General features: G+C 38.2%; 1 protein-coding gene across 1 annotated transcript in view; it reads left to right on the forward strand.

Moving 5' to 3' along the window:
- Positions 1-26,545, forward strand: part of ADGRV1 (adhesion G protein-coupled receptor V1) — a 525,892-nt gene that overhangs the window by 118,641 nt on the left and 380,706 nt on the right. Inside the window, exons 45-56 of the mRNA XM_060091810.1 lie at positions 2,649-2,806; positions 2,897-3,043; positions 3,366-3,473; positions 6,780-7,044; positions 7,791-7,913; positions 13,631-13,853; positions 14,186-14,390; positions 19,366-19,512; positions 21,981-22,236; positions 23,933-24,135; positions 25,615-25,791; positions 26,161-26,343. Coding sequence (XP_059947793.1) covers positions 2,649-2,806; positions 2,897-3,043; positions 3,366-3,473; positions 6,780-7,044; positions 7,791-7,913; positions 13,631-13,853; positions 14,186-14,390; positions 19,366-19,512; positions 21,981-22,236; positions 23,933-24,135; positions 25,615-25,791; positions 26,161-26,343 — 2,195 coding nt within the window. The remainder of the gene's footprint in view (positions 1-2,648; positions 2,807-2,896; positions 3,044-3,365; positions 3,474-6,779; positions 7,045-7,790; positions 7,914-13,630; positions 13,854-14,185; positions 14,391-19,365; positions 19,513-21,980; positions 22,237-23,932; positions 24,136-25,614; positions 25,792-26,160; positions 26,344-26,545) is intronic.

A 26,545-nucleotide genomic window follows, 5' to 3' on the forward strand; every position in this document is an offset into this window, starting at 1 on the left:
AAAATTCTATAACCAAGAAAGATTGTATGTATAAGATTTACATTTTCCCCCATGAATGGTGTCTTACAGATCTGTTGAAAATGGAGAACAGATATCTAATTCTTTTACTGCATTCACAGGTACTTATTGAGTGCCTATCCTGTGACAGGCATGGTACTGAACTCACGGAACTTAGAATTTAGGGGGAGACAAATAAATAAGTAAAAATCAATGTGTAGTTTGAGCTATAATAAATGTTTTAAAGGTGAAGTACTAAGTGTTGTGAGAACATAAGGGAATGCTTCCGCGGGGAATCATTGTTTGAACTAAGACTTAATGATGAGTAGGGATTATGCAAAGACTTGAGTTGGAGGAACATAGAAGAGAAAGCGGGAAGCTATCAAGGCAGAAGTCTAGAGCGTATAAGTGAAGATCTGAAGAGTGGGCACTGGGTTTAGAAATAAGGGGGAGTGCTGAGTTTGGAGAGCTAGATAAGACTAGATCATTCAAGAACTTGGAAGAATATATCACATACATTAGTCTTTATCTTAGGGTTATGGAAAGTCTCTGAGTGGTCTAGGCATGAGGGAGGGTTCCCATGTATAGATGTGGGGTGGTCTGATCACATTTGCACTCTGAAGGTATCATTCTTGGTGCCAGGTAAAGAATGGATTGGCACAGGAGAAATTAGAGGATGAAGGGAGACAGACAAAGGGGCAACAGATGATGGTAGCTTGGACTGGGTGATGGACTGGATGTGAAGAAGGTACCTGAGATGACTCTTAGGTTTCTAGTTTGTGCAGCTGGATGGAGATTCATGCCGTTCAGTAAGAAAGGGAGTGCCTAATGGAAACAAGGTGTTACTTTGCTGAGGGGAGTAAAATATTTGAATTTGAGTTAACTTTTTAGAAGACATTTCTCTAGACTCAAAAGAAGATCTCTGCTGGAGAGACAAATTTGGGAACCTTTAGCATGCATATTGTTTTTAAAGTCATGGAAGTTGATGGAAAAACCTGGAAAGCGAGGACGAAGATAGAGAAGAGGACTCAGACTGAGTCAAATTGAATGACTAGGGAGAGGAGAAGGGGACTTCAGAGACCTGGTGAGAAACCCAGGGGAATGCAGGATTGCAGGCAGCAGTGAAAGAGCATTTTAAGAAGAAAGGAGTGGTAAATCTTGTCAATTGCTGGTGAGAAGTCCAGTAAGATGAGAATTGAAAAAAAACTCATTGTCATTAGCAATATAGAAGACATAAAATCACAAGAGCTATTTGTATAGAGGGATGTGGACCGAATAACATTTTGAGTGGAAGTGAGAGAATGCAGGCCTCAAATATGTACAACTAGTTCAAAGAAGTTTGGCTGAGAAGGGTAGGATCTAGTAAGAGTAGTGATGGAGTGTAGGAGTCAGGGTTTTTGTTTATTTGTTTAGTTTGAAGACACCTAAGCATGTGTAAATGCTGATGGAAAAGGCCTGGTAAGTAGAGAAGGACTGAGTATTTAGAGAAGAAGGGATAATTAGTAGTGGGGCAATGGCCTGGAAGCCAGAAAGAGATGGGATCCAAAAAAGAAAGATTATGGTTTCTAATTCAGAGTTATCTCATTATAGTTTGGGCTCTGCATGTGTTTTGTGGAAGTGCTTGTGGGAGTATGTGTTGGAGGTTCTGAAATGTCAGCAGGCATTGTTTATTCTTAATTCACCATCTTCCGGAATTACGGTAGAGGAGGATTTGACCATGTGGTCGACTTCAGTGCAAAACATTCAGACTCTTAAGGCAAAAGCTGTAGTGTGCCTTTAAAAGGTGGCAAGGCAGGAATCTAAAATATTGGATTTCTAGGAAAGGATATCACCAATGGATAGTACATAAAAGGCACTGACATTATGACTTCATCAACTGGTCATCTAAAAATGATCAATAATTTACAAGGAGCCTAGGTTTCAACTTCGACATTTGTTCTTGGTGCATCGTGTTCACACCATTAACTAAAGTTTAAAAAGAACTAACTTTCTATGGGAAACTGTCATGATAATAGAACACACAAGGTGTTTTAAAGGTATTCTTCATTAGGCAGGAATATTTTGTTTCTGTCTTTGTTTAATTGTAGCACAGAATTTTAGGACATGTACCTGTTATAGCAGGCTGATAAAACTTGATAGCTACTTGTAGTAGGTGAATCTGTTTTGGCATTCTTAAAATATACAACATGTAAAGTTGGAAATCATTGGATGGGGATAGTTTCAAATTAATAGTGTAAGTTTTAAAAACCTATCATTTAGCATGTTTCCATAAAAGGTGTTTATTATTTCTAAATTTCTCTGTTATATTTTCATCATCTTTATGAAAGCTGATAAAAATCATACTGAACATATTTCCTTTTAAAGTATAAATTCAGTATTTATTTATAAATATACCCTGGAAAAGTCTTTGTGGGTTTAGAGCACAGTATTAACAATTTTTCTTGTCTTTGGGTATTGATGTTTTTAGTTACTATCTATTTTGAAGTTCTCTAGTTTGTCTCTTCTCTGTCTTTCTCATACACATACACTTACCATGGAAGCATTTTCACTTCTAGTAACAAACTCACTAGTTTGACTATTTAAACAATAAACAGAATAGATAAAGTTTGGAGAGGATTTTACACAAGCAAATCACGATTTATGTTTTTCAGGGGGAATGGATGTTAAATTTTCTATATTTCAAAGTTTTTTGGATGCATCGGCTTCTGGCTGGTGTTTCTTTACTTTGGAAGATTCAGTATATGGTATAATGTTAAGAAAATTGTCTTCTACTGTTTACCGATGGCAAGGGATTTTTGTTCCACTTGAGGTAAACATCACTTATTTTATGGTACACAAACTATAATGTACATATAGATTTTGGATGCTCTGTGAATTACTGTTATTCCTTGTTTCCTAGGATTTACATATAGAAAATCCTACAACTTGTGAGGGCTTTAATATGGGTCTTTCCCCCTACTTTGTGATTACTCATGAAGAAAGAAATGAAGAAAAGCCTTCTGTTAACAGTGTGTATACATTCACATCTGGATTCAAATTATTCCTGGTAAAAAAACACTTCACTTTTTTTGTAGATTGCTTTATTTAAAAGAAAAATCAGATTCATGAGATTGAGCTAAATAGAAGATAGTGTATGTTCTATGTTAATGTGATAAGGGGTTTTTGGCAAATTGATACACATTTTAGCAAGGTGTCTTAATCCAGGGATATTTTGGTCTTTCTTGAAATGACATCTGGATATGCATACCTAGGGATCAGAATGATTTTTCAAGTTTTGAACTTCAAATATTTACTCAGACTATTACTGTAATTTTCTTAGTTAAATTTTCCTTTAAATTTTTATTCTCACTGTTCTGTCTTCCTTGCAGGTACAAACAATCACTATTTCAGAAAGTTCTCAAGTAAGATATTTTACTTCAGACAGTCAAGATTATGTAATTGTTGCAAGTCAAAGTGATGATTCTGAATTAACTCAGGTTTGATTCTTTTAAAGTGAATTTTTTTAATACCATAATTGAAACACATCAAAGATGTAGTCTGTAGGTTTAGTATAAAAGAAAACCATAATTTGATTATGGTAAAGTAGTAAAAAGAATATAGATATTGATTAGTCATAGTTAATTTTTAAATGATAGAGTTTTGAATATTATATTGTCTTCAAGAACCAGAGCAAGTATAATAATAAGCATGAACATTTAATTAGAATTTAATTGCATTGGAAAACATGGAGAAAAATCACACAACTGGATAGATGGTATCACTAAAAATTCATGATTAACATTGCCAGATGGACACACGTCACTCCAGAAATCCCGTATTTCTCTAGTAAACTATATCACAGTGTCTTAATAATATTTATTTGATAATTTTCGTCACTCCTCAGATTCCCATACCTGCTTCTCATCTCTTCACTTTCAGCTCATGACTTTGTTGAAATGAAAGCTACCAGAAAGGAGATTACTCATCTTCCCAACACCAAATTCAGAAACTGTCTTGAAAACCAGTCTTATTTCTGCCTCCTGTTACAATGGCAGAAGTGTTTCTTCTATAAAAGACAGGCGCCTTACATAGGCTCCCTTCCTGCCTTCATAAGGGCCAGTTATTCCCTCTAGTGCCAGCATAACTAGCATCTCTCTCTCTCTGTAGGATTATTACAGTCAGCATAAATGCAGGATTTCCAAGCTTAAAAAGTGATTTCTCTTCTGATCTTATCCCCCTTTTCTTCCTGCTTCATTTCTTTTCCCCCCTCTATATTGATACCTTGAAAGAATTATCTACTTGCTTTGCAAACTTCTTCATGGTCACCAGTGACAGCTGGGTTGCAAATACAGTGGGTGTTTTTTTCTGTCATTATTTTGCATTGCTTCCCGTCTGCACTTGACAGTCACCTCATCCTCAAATTTAAACCGTCTCTTCTCTTGATTTTTGAACTACCACACAGATTTTCATTCTTTCTTTCTGTGTCTCCTTCTCAGTCTCCAATGCCACTTCCTTCTCCCTTTTCTGAACTTAGATATCTTGATGTTTTTCAGGTTCAGTTTTGGTTCACATTTCTTTTTTCTTTCTCTTCACTCACTCTGAGTACTTTTATCAGTCCTATGGCTTTAAATATCAACTATAGGCTGTCTTCCAAATTTATCAGTAGCCTTTCCTGTGTATTCTAGATTTCGTGTCTAACTGCCTGTTGGCATGTACACTTAAATATATTCTAGGTATCTAAGATTTAACATATCTCAAACTAAACTGTAGATTTTCTCTGTGAAACTTGTTTCAAGTGTTTGCTTTCATCTCGGGAAATAGTAACCTCATAAATGCAGTTGCTCAAGATAGAGTCCTGGGTTGTATCTTTTAAAAAAAATATTTATTTATTTATCTTTGGCTGCGTTGGGTCTTTGTTGCTGCGCGCGGGCTTTCTCTAGTTGAGGTGAGCCGGGGTTACTCTTCGTTGCGGTGCATGGGCTTCTCATTGCAGTGGTTTCTCTTGTCGTGGAGCATGGGCTATGGGCGTGCAGGCTTCAGTAGTTGCAGCACGCGCACTCAGTAGTTGTGGCTCATGGGCTCTAGGGCACAGGCTCAGTAGTTGCGGCGCATGGGCTTAGTTGCTCCGCGGCATGTGGGATCTTCCTGGACTAGGGATCGAACCCGTGTCCCCTGTATTGCCAGGCGGATTCTTTTTTTTTTTTTTTTTTTTTTTTTTTTGCGGTATGCGGGCCTCTCACTGTTGTGGCCTCCCCCGTTGCGGAGCACAGGCTCCGGACGCGCAGGCTCAGCGGCCATGGCTCACGGGCCCAGCCACTCCACGGCATATGGGATCCTCCCAGACCGGGGCACGAACCCGTATCCCCTGCATCGGCAGGCGGACTCTCAACCACTTGCGCCACCAGGGAGGCCCATTGGCAGGCGGATTCTTAACCACTGTGCCACTAGGGAAGTCGATATCTTTCTTGATTTCTGCTGATTATTCATTCCCATCTAACTTATTATTAAGTGTTTTTGATTATATCTCCTGATACTATTTTGAGTACAGATGTTTCTTTCCATCTCTGCTTCTTCTTCCCTAATCCAGGTCCCCATCACTTCTCACCGTGCTAGTAGAATAGTCTCCTAGCTGGTCTCCAAACTTCTCTGATCTCCTCAGATCCATGTTTCAAGTAGCTGGAGTAGTCTTTTAAAAATATTAATTCATGTTGCTCCTCATTTTGAAATTATTCAATGATTTCCAATTATGTTTGGAATAACTTCTGAATTATTTAATATGGACTGTAAATAGGATAACCGTATGTTCTTATTTGCCCAGCGCAGTGCTGGGTTGTGCCTGTTGTCCTACAATGATTAAGATTGTCTCTTTCACTCTCTAAAGCATCCCTGTGTTAAATTATATGGGCACCTTAACGAAAGGTACCTCTCCAGTATTATCTTCATTCCCCCACTGCTGTCAACTGCATTCCAGCTGCACCGGTCTTCATTCAGGTTATGACAAACTTTTTCTGCCTTAGAAAGTTTATCATGTCATTCTTTCTAATTTTATTTCCTAGGACATTCATAATTCTCTATCATACCTTCCTAATTGTTGAGTACTTGTCTCAGTTTAGTAGTCATACATTTATTTAATGATTGGTGTATTTATTGTTTGCCTTTCCCTAGTAGTTAATAAGATCCATAAAGGAAGAAGTGATTCTGTTCCTAACTTCTTACATAATGTTTGGCTTATATAAGTTCCCAGTTTTTACTGAATAAATATAATCCTTTGTGAAATTGACCGGATGGCATAAGAAATCATGTAGATTCAGGGTTTTCTTTCAGTTTAAAATACACGAACACTCACCTGAAACCTTGTATGCAGTGCCACCTTCAGGACTAAAAAGTTTAGGTGTTTTTCTTTATATTCTATTGCTTGAGCAGTGGGTAATGATAATACAGCATTAGAAAGTTTCTTATCTCGCTCTGAATTTTTCATATTTAAATAAATTTTCTCCTATTTTTGGCTTCCCCTTCTCTTGCTGTCACCCACCCCTGCCCAGATGTATATTTGAAATTGATTTATTTTCAAATAACTTCTCTTTCATTCTGTGTCTGTGTACTCAGGCACACACACATACACACACAGATAAAAAGAGGGAGAGAACAATGAGAGAGGATCAGTTTTGATATTTTCTCATTTATGAAAGTATCTTCCTAACTAAATTAAGGGGTCTAGGAGAGTAAACATGTGATATTGGCTAAATTCTCACAAGTGCTGAATTCCTAGTCATGAGTGTTTTGTGTCTGAACATTCCCTGCAGGTCTTCAGATGGAACGGAGGAAGCTTTGTGTTGCATCAGACACTCCCGGTCCGAGGTGTGCTGAGCATGGCCTCATTCACCAGAGGAGGTGCTATGTTCTTAGCCATTTCCCAAGCTAATGCCAGGTCAAACTCCCTTTTACTCAGGTGGTCTGGAAATGAGTTTATTAACTTTCAAGAAGTTCCCATCAGTGGAACAACACAAGTTGAAGCCTTGACTTCAGGCGATGATATTTACTTAATTTTTGCCAAAACTGTCTTTCCAGGTAAGACTAAAGTGTTTGCAATGCACACATAGTTGTTATTGAAATGATCTTCCATCATTTTATGTTCATATGAAAATGCTCTTGTAATAATTTTTTAGCTAATCCATAGTATGTTTCTTGATGGATCTAAGTATTGATTTTCAGCTAACAGATGGATTTTGGGAAAAAAGAAAAACATTTTAAGTGTTATGTCCATAACCTGTGGGTGTTCTAAACCACTACTTTAAAGATATTAAAATAAAATTGGGGATGGGTGGGTAAAGTAGAAAGAATTATGAAGATTTTACACCCCAGGTACAAACAGGTAACTTTTTATATGGCTATAATTGGGATGCCATGGATAATTTGCAGTGGTAATAAATAGTGCCAAGCAACTCCCGATAAGACCATTTAAAAATGTTCTCTGAAAAGAAATATGCTTTTTTTCTGCTTAGTAGGACTTTCATAGGTAAAATTGCAACATTCCTGAAAAATAAAACATTTGTTACTATTCCTTTTTTTGATATCAGATCATGATTAATGGCTAAACCATGTATCAATATATACTTCATGTGGTAAATGCAAGAAGAATTTTAAAGTGTTTCCTACTAAATTGTATTTTTGTTTAATTGAATGAATTCTGAGAAATGTCCTAAATTTGTTTCTTTAATTAAGTTTAATATTTTTATTATAGTTTTATTGTGTAATTTTGTCATTTTTTTCTGTAACTTTTGCCTTCAGATTTGCCTTTTATTCTGTTATTGTAGGAGATCAGAATTCAGTTGAAATTTTCATCTGGGAGGGAGGACAGTCTTCTTTCAGATATTTTCAATCCCTGGATTTTGCTACTGTTAATAAGATCCACTCCTTCACACCAGCCTCAGGAATAGGTAAGGGGATTTTTTTTTTTAATTTAATTTATTTATTTTTGGTTGCGTTGGGTCTTTGTTGCTGTGCACGGGCTTTCTCTAGTTGCGGTGAGTGGGGGCTTCTCTTTGTTGCGATGCGCAGGCTTCTCATTGCGGTGGCTTCTCTTGTTGTGGGGCACGGGCTCCAGGCGTGTGGGCTTCAGTAGTTGTGGCTTGTGGGCTCTAGAGCGCAGGCTCAGTAGTTGTGGCGCACGGGCTTAGTAGCTCCACGGCATGTGGGATCTTCCCAGATCAGGGCTTGACCCCGTGTTCCCTGCATTGGCAGGCATTCCTAACCACTGTGCCACCAGGGAAGCCCCCATACGTTTTAATTTTAAAACCTTTTGTAAGAAGGGTTTTCATTGCTTTTTTGTTTTTGCAGATCTCTTTAATGTCTGGTTTAATAGTTAGATTCTCATGTTTGCATCTGTAATTCAGCCTTTTTCAATAATATCAGTCATCTGGCCTCTGGAAGATCCCACTGTGCACTCATGAGAGAATGAGAGTGAAGTAGACAAACAGCATCTTAGTATTATTAGGGAAATAGTTTTGACCTCACAGAACCTCTTGGAGGGTCTCAAGGACTCTTAAGGGTCCTTGGACTCACTCTGAGCATTACTGAGGTAGAGAAATCCTTGAAGGCATTTCAAAGGCAGGTGATGATCCAAGGCGTGTTTTTCAACTCCACCTAGCTTCAGTTTGTAGAACATGCTGGGTGCAGTGTTCAGCTGTCCGGGCAAGAGTAATGGAGAAGGCTTTGTGTGTGGTTAGAGGTGAGGGACTGAAATCAGGAGGACATTAGCAAGAGGACATATTAATGCATGGGGGTAGTTCAATTCACAAAAGTTAAAAATCTGCAGAGGAAATTCTGTTGAGAAGAGTAGAGGATTTCTCACAAATACAGGAATCTGTTCTTGGGTTTTTCTCTTAGGTGCCACACTGCTGCTTTCTCTGTCAGGTGTTATAAACTTTAGGCACTGTCACCTTCAGTCATCTCAACTGCTGACCAGGACTCAGAGGTTATTTACCTCATTTTTCATAGTAGATTGTTTATCTCATTGTACTTTGCTTCCATGTGTTCTAGTCCCCCCTCCTTAGCCCTGTGTCCTCCCAGATGTCCATGCCACGTGCTCCCCTCGCTCTGGACTCTTACATCATTTTCCAGCCTACACCCCAGGTTTACTCTGCTGACAGTCCTGTATCTGTCTCTGCTCTGCTCATCCTCTTCTTAAATAACTTCCCTTTACATTGTCAGCCTGTGACAGGCCATATAAATCTGTGATGTTACCATGTGATTTCCAACTCTGACTTTCTTATCATTCACTCAACAGTTGATTTACTGAATAAATTATGTATGTATCCTTCATCATGTATTTGTTTAGTTTTTGTTTACTTGTCCTTTAATTTTGAGCCTTTATCATTTTTGCTTTCCTTATACCTCAAGTTTTCAAGTGGACTAACTACATCTACTCGAGTCACTTATTATGATTCAAAATAGTTGCTTAATGAATGTTTTTAAGGATGAAGAGTGCTGCCTGAATGGGCCATTAATTGAAGTTATAGAATTCTCTTTAAAGGCTTAAAAAAATAGAATAGGCACTCTTTCTAAAAGAATTTGTGAAAAATTCTGCCAAAGGCTTGTTCCCTTTATTTCTTTTGTTTCTGTGACTTGAGGATATAGAAGTATGAAAAGATTATAGGTAATTATTTAGAATGGCTTATTATAGATCCCCTGAAAGCTGAAATTATGCATTAAATAATATTCAAGGACTTTATTTTGAATGTGTCAAATATTTTATTAAATGTATTAGATTAGAGCCATGACTGTGAGGCTTACATATTTATTCTGGTTAATGGCTTGACAGAGATTATTGGGTAGTGACTGAATTCTTTAAATGGCAGAGGAATAATGAATATGACAGAGACTGCGAAGACATATAAACCTAGCTTCCCCTTCTCCCTTTTCTCCTTCATTATTTAATAGATCTTTCTTAGTGCCAGTTATGTGTTCAGCACAGTGGTAGACCCCAAGGAAACAAGGGTAAGCAAAATCAGGTATAGTCCTTGCCCTGAAGAAGTTTAACATCTAATAGGGAAGAAGGCCATTATATATAATCACACAAGTAAGTTTTTAGGTACAAACAGATAACTGCTATGAAAGAATAAAGTACTTGCATAACACGAAATGGAGAGGAGATGAATGACCTGGTCTGAGGGATGCCCAGAAAGCTTTCTTAAGGAAGAAACATTTAATTGTGAACTATAGGATGAGTAGGAGTTAATGAGGCAGAGATTTGAGCATGAGGCAGCCTCTAGGCAAAAGGAGCAGCAAGGGTAAAGAGGTCAGAGTGTGGCAGAGGACCAGGAAGAGGCCAGTGTGGCAGTGAGGGGAGAGTGGTCCAGGGTATAACTGAAGATGTAATCAGATAGGCCAGATAGGGACTTAAAGGGCTATTGTCTTTATCCTGTAAGTATTAGGGTGCCTTTTATGAGAACATAATGAGGAGACGAAAAAGAGAAGGGTTCAGTGAGAGAGAGAGGGAGACAGACACAGAGACAGATACTGTGTGTGAGAGTGAGTGAGTGTTTAAATATGTGTGTGTGTGTGTGTTTTAAAAATGGAATGTTGACTGCCAATGGGAGAAAAGCTTAGAGGCTGGTAAGAGAAAATGTCTGTAGACAAGCTGGAGGCTCTTATCACAATTCAGACTGAAGATCTTGAATGCTGGAGCTTGGAAAGTGGTAGGTGATAACAGGTGCAAAATCAGAGAAGTAGATTAATTCAGAAGCTGTCTCTCAAGTAAAATCCTGGGAGTTGATGATAGATTGCATATGGGGGTAGGTAAGAGTGAATATCAAGGATGAGCCTTAATTTCTGCAACTAATGGATGAGTGGTAGTCCCTTAACTATTATGGTGATCACGGGGAGGAAACCAGGCTTTTGGGAGCAGAGATAATGAGTTTTGTTGGGATAATTTGAAATGCCTTTGAGTCTTGATATTTAGATACCAATAAGTGTTACGGGTTGGAGCTTAGAAGAGAAACCTAGACCGCAGCTACACATTTTATACGTTCAGAGGGTCATTTTATTACAGACAGAGGTGAAATTGTCTAGAAAGTGACTGTGAAGTATGTATGAGAGAAGGGGGCCTTGAACCAAGTTTTGCTGAATTCCACTTTTTAAAGAGAATATATGATAAAGGAGTCAGGAAGGATGGAAATCTATAGCTAACACATGCAGAATGTTTATTATGTCCAAGGTCCTATTCTAGTCCTTTACTTTATCTCATTTAATCCTCAAAGCTCTGTATGCTGCTGGAAAAATCCACCCCTCCCTCCCTAGTCCCTGAGCACTCTCAGTTTCATCAAAACCATTACCTTTGGAAATCATGGCCTTTGGAGATTATTTGTATTAATTCATCACTCTCTTCATCCCTGTTTAATCATCCTAAGAAGACCAGGCCCCCTGGGGATAAAGAGACTCTCTTCCCCATGTGGTCTATGCATGCTCTAGACCATATGAGCACTAATTTCCAGACCAGATGCTCAACTCGCACCTCCCCCAACTCCCCTTCTGTAATGCCCTGTGTATTGTATCTCAAACGTTTGTCAGAATCTTCCCTTCATCTCAGTGCTCTGGAGCTCAGCACTCTCCTGAGGACACTGTTTCTCATGCAGCCCTCTCTGGCTGCTCTGTCTCTTACTGGTTCCTTTTATATTCCCAGATCTCTAAATGTTAGGAATGCTTGCTCTTGCATTTAGTCATGGAACTTTTCTTTGTCTACACTCACTTTTTAAATAATATTATCCAGTTTCCTTCCTTTGGGATATTTTTTCTTTTCTTTTCTTTTTTTTTAAAATAGTTTTGCTGTATGGAAGAGAATTCTGTAATCAGTACTAGTTAAAAATCCTGTTCCCCAGAGTAGATAGAGATTTAGGGAGTTTCCCCCGCCCTTTATAAATTCTCTGTCTAATATTATCTTGAACAAATATGAATGTCTGTTTTCTGAGAAAGTACTCTCTGCATACATATATGTAGATTTGAGCTCCTACATGACCTGCTCTGAATGTCTGATTATCTATTTGCTGCCTTGTCATTCTAATCAGATTGCGAGGAATTGAATAGGGTATATCTCTAAGGGTTAAGATAAATAATCAGTGATGTTCAGAACACTTCAGTTTATGATTTTGGTTAGACTATAGAATCACTTAAACTTGAGACATGTGATTCATCTGAGGAATTTGCTCTTTACTGAATGTATATAACTTTATAAAACTTTATGAAAAATGTTTGATCAGTTTTAAAATGAAAGTTTATTAATAACAATCTTTTTTGATCTTTATTATGTAATATTTACTAAACTGAAAGAGTACTTAAATTACTTACCATAAATAAACATTATCAATAGTTTTTGATATTTAAGAGTAAGGATATGGGATTTTCCATTTCAACCTATTGGCTAAAATTTTAAAAGAGACTCATGGTTTCTGGTTCTACATGTTATTTTAATGCCCAGTAAAACTTATTTGATACCTTCAGATTCCAATGTGTTTTTCCAAGTACTGGAATTTGTACGTTTCTCCATGATTTCCTACTTTTCTTCCCAGTTTTAAGTCTGAAGATTGCTTAATGGTAATACACAGAGTAGTAAGCCCCCTTCCCCTCCTAATTTCTACAGATATAAATATATGCCATTGCTTTGAACTATTAAGAGCATGCTTTCCTACTAACATTTCAGAAAGCATTGGCAGAATATACTCTAAGATCATAAATTTGTTAATATCCTTTGGACACCTTTAAGAATTTATCAGGTGGAAATAAATAAAATGATGAATGCTGTCTCTAATTAATATTCACAAGTTAAATAGAATACAACAATAAACATTCAATGTAGGAGAATAATTATATTTTAAAGATAAACTCTGTAGATTAGTATCTGTCTATTAAAATTATAAATCTGAATGCTGTATAGAAAAATTTAAAGCTATATATATGTATAAAATGTATACTATAAATATAGCATAAGCTTTTTAATTAAGATGTTTTGTATTTAGACTGTGTCGATTATGAATTCATATGAATGGTGACTGGAAAGGAAAATATAAAAATGAAACATTTAGTGATGGGATTATGAGTCTTTTTTACTTTAAAAATATCCTACCATGCTATCCAATAAATAAATATTAAGATGGATACAAAAGAGTTCAAAGTTCATTTGGGTTTTATCATCCAGTGATTTTTTTTTTTTTATTAAGTGGATTGTGGGTACACTGTCAGGCTGACTTGTACCTTCCACAGTATTTAAAAATTATTATTTATATCTAGTTATTTCAGAAATTGAATCATAGTTAGTTACTGCAGCAATCAAAATGGAACTTTGAGGGCTTCCCTGGTGGCGCAGTGGTTGAGAGTCCGCCTGCCCATGCAGGGGACACGGGTTCATGCCCCGGTCTGGGAAGATCCCACATGCCGCGGAGTGGTTGGGCCCGTGAGCCATGGCCGTTGAGCCTGCGCGTCCGGAGCCTGGGCTCCGCAGTGGGAGAGGCCACAACAGTGAGAGGCCCACATACCGCAAAAAAATAAATAAATAAATAAAAATAAAAAATGGAACTTTGAGAGGTGGGAGGGTTTTGCTGTGGGGAGCTGGTGAGGTGACATTCACTTTTCATTTTCGATGCCTTTTCTTTCCTTCCTCTAGTCCACATACTTCTTGTTGGCCAAGCTGTGTCTGCTCTTTACTGCTGGAATTCAGAGCTGAATCAGTTCTCTTTTATTCTGGAAGCACCATCTGCTCATGATGCAGCCTCTGTTACAGTAAAGTCCCTTAATTCAAGCAAGCATTTAATTGCTCTTGCGGGAGCCATCCACTCACACACATATGAACTGGCCTATGTCTCGAGCCAGTCTGACTTCATTCCTAGGTAGGTTCAACATTTTATGCTGAATGTCTTTGTCTCACCATAATTTTATATGGTACCTAACTTCTGAGTCTTTATCTAGTGATGGAAGAATGTACAAAATATAAGAACTATTAATAAGCCAGAAGTTTGGTTATTATCCATATTTCTAATATCTATTCTACCAAGTTAATTAGTGGTATATGAACATTTTGGATTAAAATTTTACTTACGAAATGTGATTTCTGCAAACTTTTAATAGTAATCAGTATTATGAGAATTTTATGATTAATCTACCATTTATATATCTTTAATTTGTTGTAGTTGACTTATTTTATATATACTTCTTATGCTAGTTCAGGTGAATTGATATTTGATCCTGGAGATAAAGAAGCTATAATAGCGGTAAATATCCTTGATGATACAGTTCCAGAGGAAGATGAATACTTCAGAGTTCAGCTTAAAAATCCCAAAGGAGGAGCAGAGATTGGTATTAATGGTTATGTAAAAATAACTATTCTGTCTAATGATGATGCCTATGGAGTTGTTGGATTTGCTCAGGTAAAGATTCCACACTTTGACGTCAAATGATTTATTCATTGTATTTATTTATTAGCTACTATCAGCACTCAGTGAGTCATACTTTGAGTGTCTTAAGCCTCTCTTCTTTTCCTTTCCCTTCTTCATCCCCAACTCTGCATTATAAGGTGAATTCTGCTGATGATTGAAATTTACAGACTTGCACAATGGACCCTTGAGTCAACTTGTCTTAAACTTGTTTTTGGTACTGATTCCTTTCCTAAGATTGAATTTGAAATGTTACCAGTTGGCCTTGGTCCAGGAGTTTGGCTCTGCTCTTACCCTTGTTTCCAGAGGGTAGTGGTAAAGCAGATTCCAAATACACACTATACACTGTGTCTTGTCACGCACATCACCTACAAATATATTACTGTCCTTTTATGCCTTTGTTACTTCTGTGTATTAAGAGAAAGAGAGAGAAAGATGTTTTTAACTGTATGTGCATCGTACACATGGAGATGCTTTCTCCTGAGGAAAGAGAGCTATCCAGTTATTCCAGTTTGACTTCCATACCCAGACTTCATATTCCTTTACCAATGAGCAAAAGGACAACCTTCATGTTGCATCATTTAGTCCTATTTGCAAAATGTATCACGATTTCTTAGTTAGAGTTACAGCTGTAGGTATCTTGTGTTTTTCTCTGAAATATTCTGCAGATAAGGAAAACTGAAGTGAAACTGACTTAAAACACCTAGGGCGTGTCCACAGAGAAGGTGGGTTTGGGGTTGACTGGATACTCTGCTGTGTCACTATGGCTCAGATTCTTTTCATCTATCTTGCCAGCAAAAAGCTAACCTTTCGTTTTGTTGATTGAAAGCTGATGCTATCATTAGGGCTACTGCTTTCTTGTTCATGTCCATTGCACAGAGAGAGATGCCTTATGTGGCTCTCTGTGTAAGGAAGAAGTTTCCCAAAAGCCTCTTCTTATGTTTCATTGGCCGGAACTGTGTAACAAGCCCACTTACTCAGTCATTTATTCATTCATGTAGCAGGTATTTAATAAACACCTTCCAAGTACCAGATGCTGTTTAGGATACTAGAGATATGTTAGAAAATAAAACAGTAAAAATCTCCGTCCTCCTGGTCCTTAAATTCTAGAGAGGACAAGGGGAGACAGACAATAAGCAAAGACAAAAGAAACATCTGTACCATAGCTGATGTTAATAAGTGCCATGGAGAAACATTAGACAGGGAAGGCGAATGGTGAGTGAGGGAGGAGGTGGAGGTTGTGTGCTGGGAAATCAAAAAAATCAGGGAGGGCTGCACTGAGCAAGTGACATAGGGCAAAGGCCTGGAGGAGATGAGGGAGGGAGTTTTGTGCATATCTCGGGGGAGAACATTCAAGGCAAGGGCACCCATCAGCAAGGGCAGAGGCCTGGACGTGAAGCCTTGCTCCTCTGGTGCAGCGAGAAGGCCACCGTGGCTGAAGCCAGTTACTAGGGGAGATGAAGGGCCAGGGCCCCATGTCGGGGTCCCCACCAGCACCCACAGTTGTGACGACTTGCTAGGAGGACTCACAGGATCAGCATTTAGTCTTTCTCATGTCTCTGATTTATTGAAGTGAAAGGTTACAAAGCAAAATCAGCCAAGGGAAAAGGCTCATGGGTGAACTCCAGAGGAAACCAGGTGCCTTCTCTCCCAGTGGAGTCACATAGGACACACTTAACTTCCCCCAGCATCAAGTTGAGTTGTGATAACGCTTGTGAGTGTTGCTGACCAGGGAAGCTTTATTAGAGACTTAGTGCTCAAGGTTTTAACTGGGGGCTGATCACACAGGCACCCTGTACCTGGCATAGAACAAAATTCCAGAGTCCCAGCAGGAAAAGGAGTGTTCAGTATCAACCACATTGTGCGTACAAACAGTTCAGGCACAAGACGCTGGTTATCAGTTCTGTGGATGGTGAGAACCCTCCCGATATCCAGGTTCCCAGACATCAGCCAAGAAGGAACCCTGTAGGCCTTTTGAAGGATAGCAGTCAGGCCTGCTACCTTAACTCTTGCCTGCACGAGCCCCTTAGTGTTTTCATGAATTTGGCCTCTGAGGGAAACTGGGAGCTTTTGGAGGATTGGGGTAAAAGAGAAATTTGATCCAACTTGCACTTTTATTTTTTTTTTTTTTTTTTTTTTTTTTTTTTTGCGGTATGCGGGCCTCTCACTGTTGTGGCCTCCCCCGTTGCGGAGCACAGGCTCCGGACGCGCAGGCTCCGGACGCGCAGGCCCAGCGGCCACGGCTCACGGGCCCAGCCGCTCCGCGGCACATGGGATCCTCCCAGACCGGGGCACGAACCCGTATCCCCTGCATCGGCAGGCGGACTCTCAACCACTTGCGCCACCAGGGAGGCCCCCAACTTGCACTTTTAAAGGACATTCTCTTCATAGAATTGAGACTAGATTGTAAGTGGGCAAGGACAGATATAGACTAGGAGGCTATTGCAGTAATTCAGCAGCAAATGATAGAGCTATGGGGAGCAGGAATGTGCCTTTCACCACGTCACAACCACTATAAGAGGAGCAGTTTGAGGGGATAAGATTGGACTTACTAATACCCTGAGTCAATTCCTTGCAAGGATCGTAGGGTCACCCTGTTACCCGCTCTGTCCCATCTCTGGAGCCAAAGGCAGGTCAGCTTCCTCTGAGGCACCTCTGCCCAATAGAAATATAATATGAGCCCCTGGGTAATTCGGAATTTTCTAGAAGCCCCATTAAAAAAGTAAAAAGAAACAGGTGAAGTCAGTTTTCATGTTATATTTCATTTAACCCAATGTATTTGAAATATTATTGTTTCAACATGTAATCAACGTAAAATTACTTATGAAATATTTCACATCCTTTTTTTCCCATATTTTGTCTTCAAATCCAGTATGCATTTTTACACTTAAAGACTAGTCACATTTCAAGTGCTCAGTAGCCACATGTGGCCAGGAGCTGCTGTGTAGGACAGAGTAGCTCTAAGATGTGAGCTGCGCGGGTAGGGTTAGAAAGAAAGAAGACAACTCCTTTCCCCACCAGGTATTCACATGACTTGTTTCCTCACTTTGTTTCCTCTCTGCTGAAATGCCATCTTACAGAAAGGCCTTTTCTTGCTGAAAATTGTGACTCCCACCATCATTCTTTATTACACGTTAATCTTCCTTATGGCACTTACAATGGCCTGATTTATCTATTGCCAGTTTCTTTTTACTAGAATTAAAGAGTATGAGAGCTGGCATACTGCTTTCCTCGCAGCTTTCCCCGAACCAGGCAAGTGCCTGGCACTCTGTAGGTGCTTCCTGTGAGCCTGTCATTATGCAGGGGAGGAAACAGAAGACTCACGGGGCCTTCTCAGGATCTCATACAACTATGGAGGACAGAGCTAGGGCTCCTGGGGCAGAACCCAAATGCTCTGCAGCTCAGCTTCATCTTCTCACTGGAAGCTGTGCTGCAGATGGGGAGTACATTCTGTTCCTCAACTATTTAAGCATAGATCGTGCTTTATGAAGCCTGTTTCACAATTGTTCTAGAGACACGAAGTCACCGTGGTCAGATCCTTGCCAATAGATGTATCCTAGGTTTCTTCAATCCGTTCAGGAAAATTCCTCAGTACAGGCCTCTCGTGTCTGGACAGCCTGGTTCCAAGATGAGACTTAGTAGATGTTGAGAATTTCTTGAATATCTTCTGGCTGTATTAATCCTCATTTTACTAATCCTTGTTAACAGATGGCATGAAGCCTGAGAGAGACTTCTCTTTTTAAAAAGCATTTTCTTTCTTTTTTTAAAGGCATTGTCTTTTGTGAACAAATTATATGCATATTTTAAAATCAAAGCATTTTCTGTAGGAATGTGTGATTGCCTTGAGCAAGATTTTACTACTATGTAACATCTGTAACAATGTGTTAAAATGCTGTGTAAAATGCTATAGGATTGGATATCTACTCAAGTTAGCATTCTAACTGGAAGCTTACATAAGCTTAAATGAAATTTCTTAATTTCATTTAAGAAATTAATGGGGGAGTCTTTTTTTAGATTAAGTAAAAGTAAGTAAAAAGATGAGAACAATCTTACTGGAAAGATTTTAAAAAATCTTTATACTCTGTGTTCTTGCTGTATTGCCTATGGAGAAACAAAGGTTATTGTAAGAAGAGATTTTTTGGAGTACTGATTTTGAGGAAGCGTTCATTAAATGGCTGGCAAGAGAAATCACAGGCCTTGAGCAAAGACTTATAGTCACACAGAGGCAGAAATCGGTTTGGAACAAAGGAAAGAGGCTCAGAAGTATAGGTGAGAAGAAGAAGAGAGTAAGGGATTCTAACATGAGGGAAAAGGATCGTTCTGGCAGGAAAAACAGTTGTAAAGACCATGAGCTAAGAATGAAACATCATCCATGGAAACATCACAGCCTATAGAAACGTTTCAGAGGATATGAATTTAAGGATAAGAGACTTTTGTAAATGATCAGAAAGAGCTCACTGCTACTCATGATGTCATTACATTTGGATGGGTCCTTGGGGACCACATAGACCAAACACTTATTTTACAAACAGGAAACAAAGACCTAGAGGGATTACCAGAGCTTAACATAGGGGAGGAAGAAGATTTCTCTGTTCTCCTGACTCTCTCTATGACACTTCTGTTGTATAAGCTATTTACATGCTGTGTATACTCTTTTTAAAAATATGTATGTTTTCTGAGTATAAAAATAATGTTTATTGAAGAAAATTTGAAAAATACAGAACCTGGAAAAAAATCCTATAAAAATTAACCTTTTCATCTACTTTAACTTAGTCTTTTACTTATTCAGACATGCATGTTTTAAAGTAAAATCATGGTCATCCTATATTACTGTTTTTTAAATATTGGTTTTTACATAATATGTCATGTTGCTTAGTACTGTGAAGTTTGCAAATGCATAATAGCATGACCTAAAAGTCTGCTTAGATGATTTCAAATAACCCCTTATGACTTCCTGTGTATTTTTCAGAATTCATTATATAAACAGGTGGAGGAAATGGAGCAAGATAGCCTAGTAACCTTGAACGTTGAACGCTTAAAAGGAACATACGGTCGTATAACTGTAGCGTGGGAAGCTGACAGAAGTATTAGTGATATATTTCCTACCTCAGGAGTGGTATGTAATTTACAGAATTATAGGAGAGTCACTTTTAAATTATGGTTACTATTGATGCATGGGACCAAACCCTGTCTTGTGGGTGAAGTGTTTGAGTTTGACCATGTCAGCATTGGATTCCTCCTAATCACCATAGAGAGGGATACAAGTTAAGGTTAGTTTTATTGTTGTGATTCTTCTTTTTTCCCTATAATACCAAAATTATCTGTAAAAAGATCATCCCTTTTGAGATTCAATACACTGGTTGGCCAAATTATGGATGTATTACACTGTCAGAAAGATAAAACTAATCCAGCTGGGGCTGGAAATGTGGTTTCGAGATTTGGGTAGAATAGAAGCAGTAAATAGGAAACAAGTCCAGTGAAATAACTGGAAGTATGGAAAAGTAGACCAGAGTTGCTGAGTGATGTAGGTTGAGTTTCCTATAAATAGACTCTGAGATTGAGAGTTGTGGGTCAAAAGTTCATTGGGAAGAGCACGTATAAGGAAGTGAGGAAGGCAGTCATGTGCAGAGGGAGAAGTTGGTCCACAGACAGTTGTCCCTGAGGTTGAGTTTATGAGGGAGTTTTGGAGCTGAGCTTGTCCTTTGGAGTTGTTTCCAGTTGGGGTGAGGGGATATAATGTTGCATCCTGTTTTAGCTGTCCTTGACCTCTGGTCACCTTTTGGTTGAGGCATAACCTGGGGTGAAGAATATTATGGCAAATTTTATTGCAGTGAATATTTACTTCATTCAAGCTACCAAAACTGTAAGTTGTATCTCTCAGGTTCTGTGTGTTCTGAATTATAATATGCTTCCCCAATTAATATTTCTTATATAAGCATGATTAAAATTATTTCTAATTTAAATACACAATAGTATCTTAGGTATGGACTGTATTTTTTAAAAATTTATGTATTTTATTTTATTTATTTTTGGCTGTGTTGGGTCTTTGTTGCTGTGCACGGGCTTTCTCTAGTTGTGGCGAGCAGGGGCTACTCTTCGTTGCGGTGCGCGGGCTTCTCATTGTGGTGGCTCCTCTTGTTGCGGAGCATGGGCTCTAGGTGCGTGGGCTTCAGTAGTTGTGGTGCACAGGCTCAGTAGTTGTGGCTCACGGGCTCTAGAACACAGGCTCAGTAGTTATGGCACATGGGCTTAGTTGCTCCGTGGCATGTGGGATCTTCCCAGACCAGGGCTCGAACCTGTGTCCCCTGCATTGGCAGGCAGATTCTTTTTTTTTTTTTTTTTGGTGGGGGGGTGGTTCACGGGCCTCTCACTGTTGTGGCCTCTTCCGTTGCGGAGCACAGGCTCCGGACGCACAGGCTCAGCGGCCATGGCTCACGGGCCCAGCCGCTCTGCGGCATGTGGGATCTTCCCGGACTGGGGCACGAACCCGTGTAACTTGCATCGTCAGGCAGACTCTCAACCACTGCACCACCAGGGAAGCCCTGGCAGGCAGATTCTTAACCACTGTGCCACCAGGGAAGCCCTGGACTGTATTTTGGAAGAGAATTATCTTATCCAAAGGTCAGTAAGTTCTGTAAAGGGCCAGATAGTAAATATTTTAGACATTGAGGGCTATATGTTCTGTTTCCCAGCTATCAGCTTTGCTCTTGTAGCACAAGGGCAACAATAGACAGTATGTTATCAAATGACCTTTTCTGTTTTCCAATAAAGCTTAATTTATAAAAAATGGGTTTGACCAAAGGGCAGTAGTTTTCTGACTCCTGATTTTATTAATAAAGCTCTTGAGTTTATATCCTGAAGTGCCTTCTCTAGGTAGAGAGATGAATGTCAGCAAAATAGGCCTGTAATGCTAGTTTGAATTGTTGTAAATAGTATGTATCCCTATTACTAGAGAATAAAGTCTGAAATGGGGAAAAAAGGGAAATGACATTCAAGAAGCAGACAGAAGCCCTATCAGAAAGGACTTCAGATGCTTTTAGCAAATTTAGGTTTGACTCTTCAGACAATGGAGACCCAGGAGGAGAGAGAGACTCTGATTTGTATCTCTGCCTATCTTTCTCTCTCTATTTCTATTTTGATTGATTCATTGTTAAATAATACATCTATTCAGAGTTTAGGTGAGGGAAGTAGCACTCCTAGCAAAAGTTTTGTAGAGAAAAATGTTTAAACTATATGCCACCTTCTTTTATGTTTTTAGATTTTTATATATGGTATCCAGGACTTAAATTTCCAGAAAGAGTATGTACTCAATATTTTATTAAGAAGGTAGGTTTCAGGATAGGACAGTTTGGCTACATGTTTTATTAGCTAAGTTTTAGTAGTGGTTTACTTTTTCTTTTTCCTAACAATCTTCTACTTCTCATGTGAAAGGCATTTGATTGATTTGTAGGATCATATTATGTTGCTTAAATATCTCATTATTTAAGATATGGTCGATATTAAAAGATAATCTAACCTTTTGATATTCTTACTGCACAGTGATAAGTAGAATATAAATAAAATCTTCTTTCTTTAAAATTTTAGATTTCATTTTCTGAAGGCCAGGCACTGTCTACAATTACTCTGACTGTTCTTGCTGATGACCTACCAGAGTTGTCAGAGACTGTGACTGTAACACTCATCCGTATTATCACAGAAGGGGTTGAGGACCCATCAAAAGGTGCTACTATTGATCAGAAAAGAAACAAGTCTGTGATAACCACTCTGCCCAATGACTCGCCCTATGGCTTGGTGGGCTGGCATGCTGAGTCTCTCTTCATCAGAGTAGCAGAGCCTAAAGGTAAATCTTGTTAAGTATTTTTCAGGTTCAAGTAAGTTTTATTGGATGACTTAATTCTAATATTTACTAGTAATGTAAAAAAAAGTTTCTTTTTACATGATATTTTTCAGTTTGACAGGTCATACTCAATCCTTTTTTACTTTTTGTTTGTTTTTATTAAATTTTCTGATCATGTCATTACACAGTGATATGGCTATATGAAATATTTACTTTTTTTTTTTTTTTTTTTTTTTTTTTTTGCGGTACGCGGGCCTCTCACTGTTGTGGCCTCTCCCGTTGCGGAGCACAGGCTCCGGACGCATAGGCTCAGCAGCCATGGCTCACGGGCCTAGCTGCTCCACGGCATGTGGGATCTTCCCGGACCGGGGCACGAACCCGTGTCCCCTGCATCGGCAGGCGGACTCTCAACCACTGCGCCACCAGGGAAGCCCTACTTTTACTTTTTGAGACATTACTGTCATAATAGAAGTAATAATATTTTAGTAAATCATTATAGTAGAAGTGTTTGGTTTCTATTTTACTTTCTCTTTTTCATTTTTGTTATATCTGTTCTCTTTCCTCACTCAGATTTCTCTGCTATAGATTTTCAATAGTTATAGAAAACAATGAGCAGCACAGAGAAATGCATGTGGTACTCGAGGTGTTAATTATTAAACCCAAAGCAGTAATTAGAATAATATTTTTTCTGTGAAGCGTAAGTGATCAGTGCCTCTTTTCCTGTTTCCTTTGAGCTTAGTGTTGACATCTTTGTCTAAATGACTATTCTTATCAACTGTAGAATAAATAGATTTTTATAGATAAAGGTCATTTGACTTATTTGAATAAAAGGTTATATATAATATATATCTATTAAGAATATGTGAAGGCTCTAAAATTTTCAGATAGGAACATGGACATCTTTCAAGGACCTTTTATTTAATTAGTTGATGGAAAAAAATGAAGTGTAATTATGCATCTAGGTCTTTATATGTCTGTATATATCGGAATAGAAAGAGCAATCTTAAAATAAAATGATCTGTTCATTTATCCATTCAACAATCATTTTTGAAGCACCTAGTAAGTACCAGAAATTGTGCTATGTGTTCTGGAAACAAAGACATGGTCTTTGGTCATTAGAAATTCACAGACTGGTAGGGAAATTGACAAGCAGTTTTTTCATTTATATAGCAAACTAAATTTTAAAAATCTAAGAAATGAAATAAAAAATAGGTGCTGGGAAATACCTTGAGCTTTGTGATAGCCACCTTTACTGTAAGAACGAAATTGCTCTTCTTCTAATGATTAGTTATTAAGTGATGACTCTATGTGCTTAATTTTTCAGTTTTCGTTAAGAATCTTCCTAGCATTTGTAATTAGCCCCTCTGCTCAACCAGCAGGTATGCACTTTCCTAAGATTTTCAGCAGTTTCTGTTAAAGTGCATGACATGTGCAACATAGGAGAGTGAATTAGAGTACCAGAAGTGAAGGTTTAGAACTGGGATGTAATGCTAACAGCGTGTGGTGATTCTCAGCACAACTTTGGAGACAAGGTGGATAAAACACTAAATACTCCCTGGGAGTATACATTGTCTTTGTTTTACCTCTCTTTTTTGCCTGTCTGAAAGGGGTAGTGCAGAACAGTCTATCCTAAGTGCTTGGAATAGCATCAACAGCAAATAGAAAAGCTTACTTAACTTAAGGCATGTCTGTCTCACAGAGAACATCACCACTCTTCAGTTACAAATTGTTCGAAATAAAGGGCTACTTGGAAACATAGCCATTCAGTTGGTAGCTAAACCCAATTTCTTACTGCACGTCAGTAATCAAGCCACTGAGAATGAAGATTATGTGCTACAAGAAACAATGATAATAATGAAAGAAAACATAAAAGAAACTTATGTCAAAGTTGCCATTTTGCCGGTGAGTCTAAGGCTGCAATGAATGTGATATAAAATAAAGGAAAATACTCTTGAAGATAAAAATGTGATGCTCTTAAAGGTAAAATCTTTAAAAAGGGTGCTTTTTAAATATAAAGATACAAGTACTCTAATGCTCCCACCCACCCTAATATTTAATAATGAATGACTATTTAATAACTGAAAGATAAAATAACAAGTGTATTAATTGTTTATATTTGTGAACAGGAATATTGTTTGAATGAACTTTGAAGCATTGATTCTGGATTGATTATGTGTCTGGTTGGATCTTCTGTTGCTTTGTTAGTTGGTTTCAGCTAATGATTGAATGAATAAAATACCCACGTCAATCTGGTTATTTTTATTATTGGTTTTACAAGACAGTGTTTTCATTCCATGATAAAATCACTTGAATTAAAATTAGTCTTCAGATGGGGTTTAGATCTGGTTTTAGTGCTCTCGCTCTGTTTCTCTCCTTTGTCTAAAGAGAATGTGTATATACGTCTGTAGTGATGCCCAAGAAACTGAAATTTGTTATCAGTATTATCACTAATATATAATTAAATATTGTATTTATATATTGTAGTCCTACATATAATATTAATTATTATCATATCCTATTAAATGCATATAATATTGTATAATAACATTAGTGTTATTAATAGTGTTATTAGTGGCATTAGGTAATAGTGGCTTCTGGAGAGGACATTCTGGAAAGATGTAAGGGATGGGACAGAGCGGAGGTTTCCTTTCCTTTTCTCTAGGTATTCTTTCTATCTTTTGAAATTTTTTATTACCTATTGAAAGATAAGGCAACAATTTTTAAAAAGTTAATTAAAATATAGGATTATAATTAGATTTACAAGTCCAGAGCTTTCACTTTTTAAGATGTATGTAGCATTTACCAGTTTCTCCTAAATTGAGGGGATATTATATATGTAAAACATATTCAGTAGGATGTGGTCAAAATTGTAGGATAGATACTTCTAAAAAATTATTTTACTTGCTCATGAGTATGTGGCTTCCATTGAAACGTCACCAATAAGCTTGAATATCCCCTAAGATTCTGAAGTTGTCAGTGGGGATGTACTAACATATAAAAAGGAATCTTTTTTTATATGTGTGGTAGAGCTGCCCATGCCTGTGGACAGTCATTCCTTTTTTTTTTTTTTTTTTTTTTTTTTGTGGTACGCGGGCCTCTCACTGTTGTGGCCTCTCCCGTTGTGGAGCACAGACTCCAGACTTGCAGGCTCAGCAGCCATGGCTCACGGGCCCAGCCACTCCGCGGCATGTGGGATCTTCCCGAACTGGGGCACGAACCCGTGTCCCCTGCATCGGCAGGCGGACTCTCAACCACTGCGCCACCAGGGAAGCCCTGGACAGTCATTCTTTACTGAAAAATATTGTATTTCCAATGCAAATCAAATATATTTAAAAAAATAAAACACCATCTCTCTCCCCTCCCCCTGTTCCTTACCCCCAGGATGATGCCCCCGAGCTGGAGGAAGGGTTTATTGTCAACATCACTGAGGTGTATCTGGTGAACTCTGACTTCTCTGCAGGACAGCCAAGTGTGCGGAGGCCTGGGATGGAAATAGTTGAGATAATGATTGAAGAAAATGACGATCCCAGAGGAATTTTTAACTTTCATGTTACCAGAGTGAGAGGAACTTTCACGTATTTATAGTAATAACAAAAGCTTGTACCTGCTGATTTGGCCAGTATCATATATTTTCTGAAAAGTAATTGACGTTTCTTGTAGGTATTAATAAATACCCATCTTAAAGTTTTTCTTATAGACTAATTCTTAGTTCTCTTTGAGCTAGAACAAAGGATTAAGCACGTTTATTTACATTACATTTAAATGTAAGAGTTCTGAAGACCGAATATGCATACTTATAGTCAACTATTGATTTCTACTTTGAAGAGTGAAGTATAAGAACTAATAGTAGAAATAATAAGTTTAGAAAGTGATGACTTACATGAGTTACTTTTGTCTTGCATTTTAACTTATATTCTTTATTTAAAGGATGTCGGTGGAGTTATTACTGCCTATGAGGTACCTCCACCCCTGAACATTCTTCAAGTTCCTGTAGTCCGGCTGGCTGGAAGCTTCGGGGCAGTAACTGTTTATTGGAAAGCAACACTGGACAGTGCTGGCCTGGAAGACTTTAAGCCATCTCACGGGATTCTTGAATTTGCAGATACACAAGTATGCTAGTTACAGACATATTAACATGTTTTGGTTGTACTTGAAACATTTTATAGGCATCCACCAAATGAATGTGCAGTAGTGATTGCTGAATGTATTAAATTCAAAATTTCCATGTCAAGCCAACAGAGATATTGTTAGTTAATGTATAATTTTTTAATGGACATGGGAAGAGAATATAAATAGGCAAGAATCTTACCCT

The sequence above is a fragment of the Mesoplodon densirostris genome, chromosome 3 (assembly GCF_025265405.1).
Source record: "Mesoplodon densirostris isolate mMesDen1 chromosome 3, mMesDen1 primary haplotype, whole genome shotgun sequence".
Classification (NCBI taxonomy): Eukaryota; Metazoa; Chordata; class Mammalia; order Artiodactyla; family Ziphiidae; genus Mesoplodon; species Mesoplodon densirostris.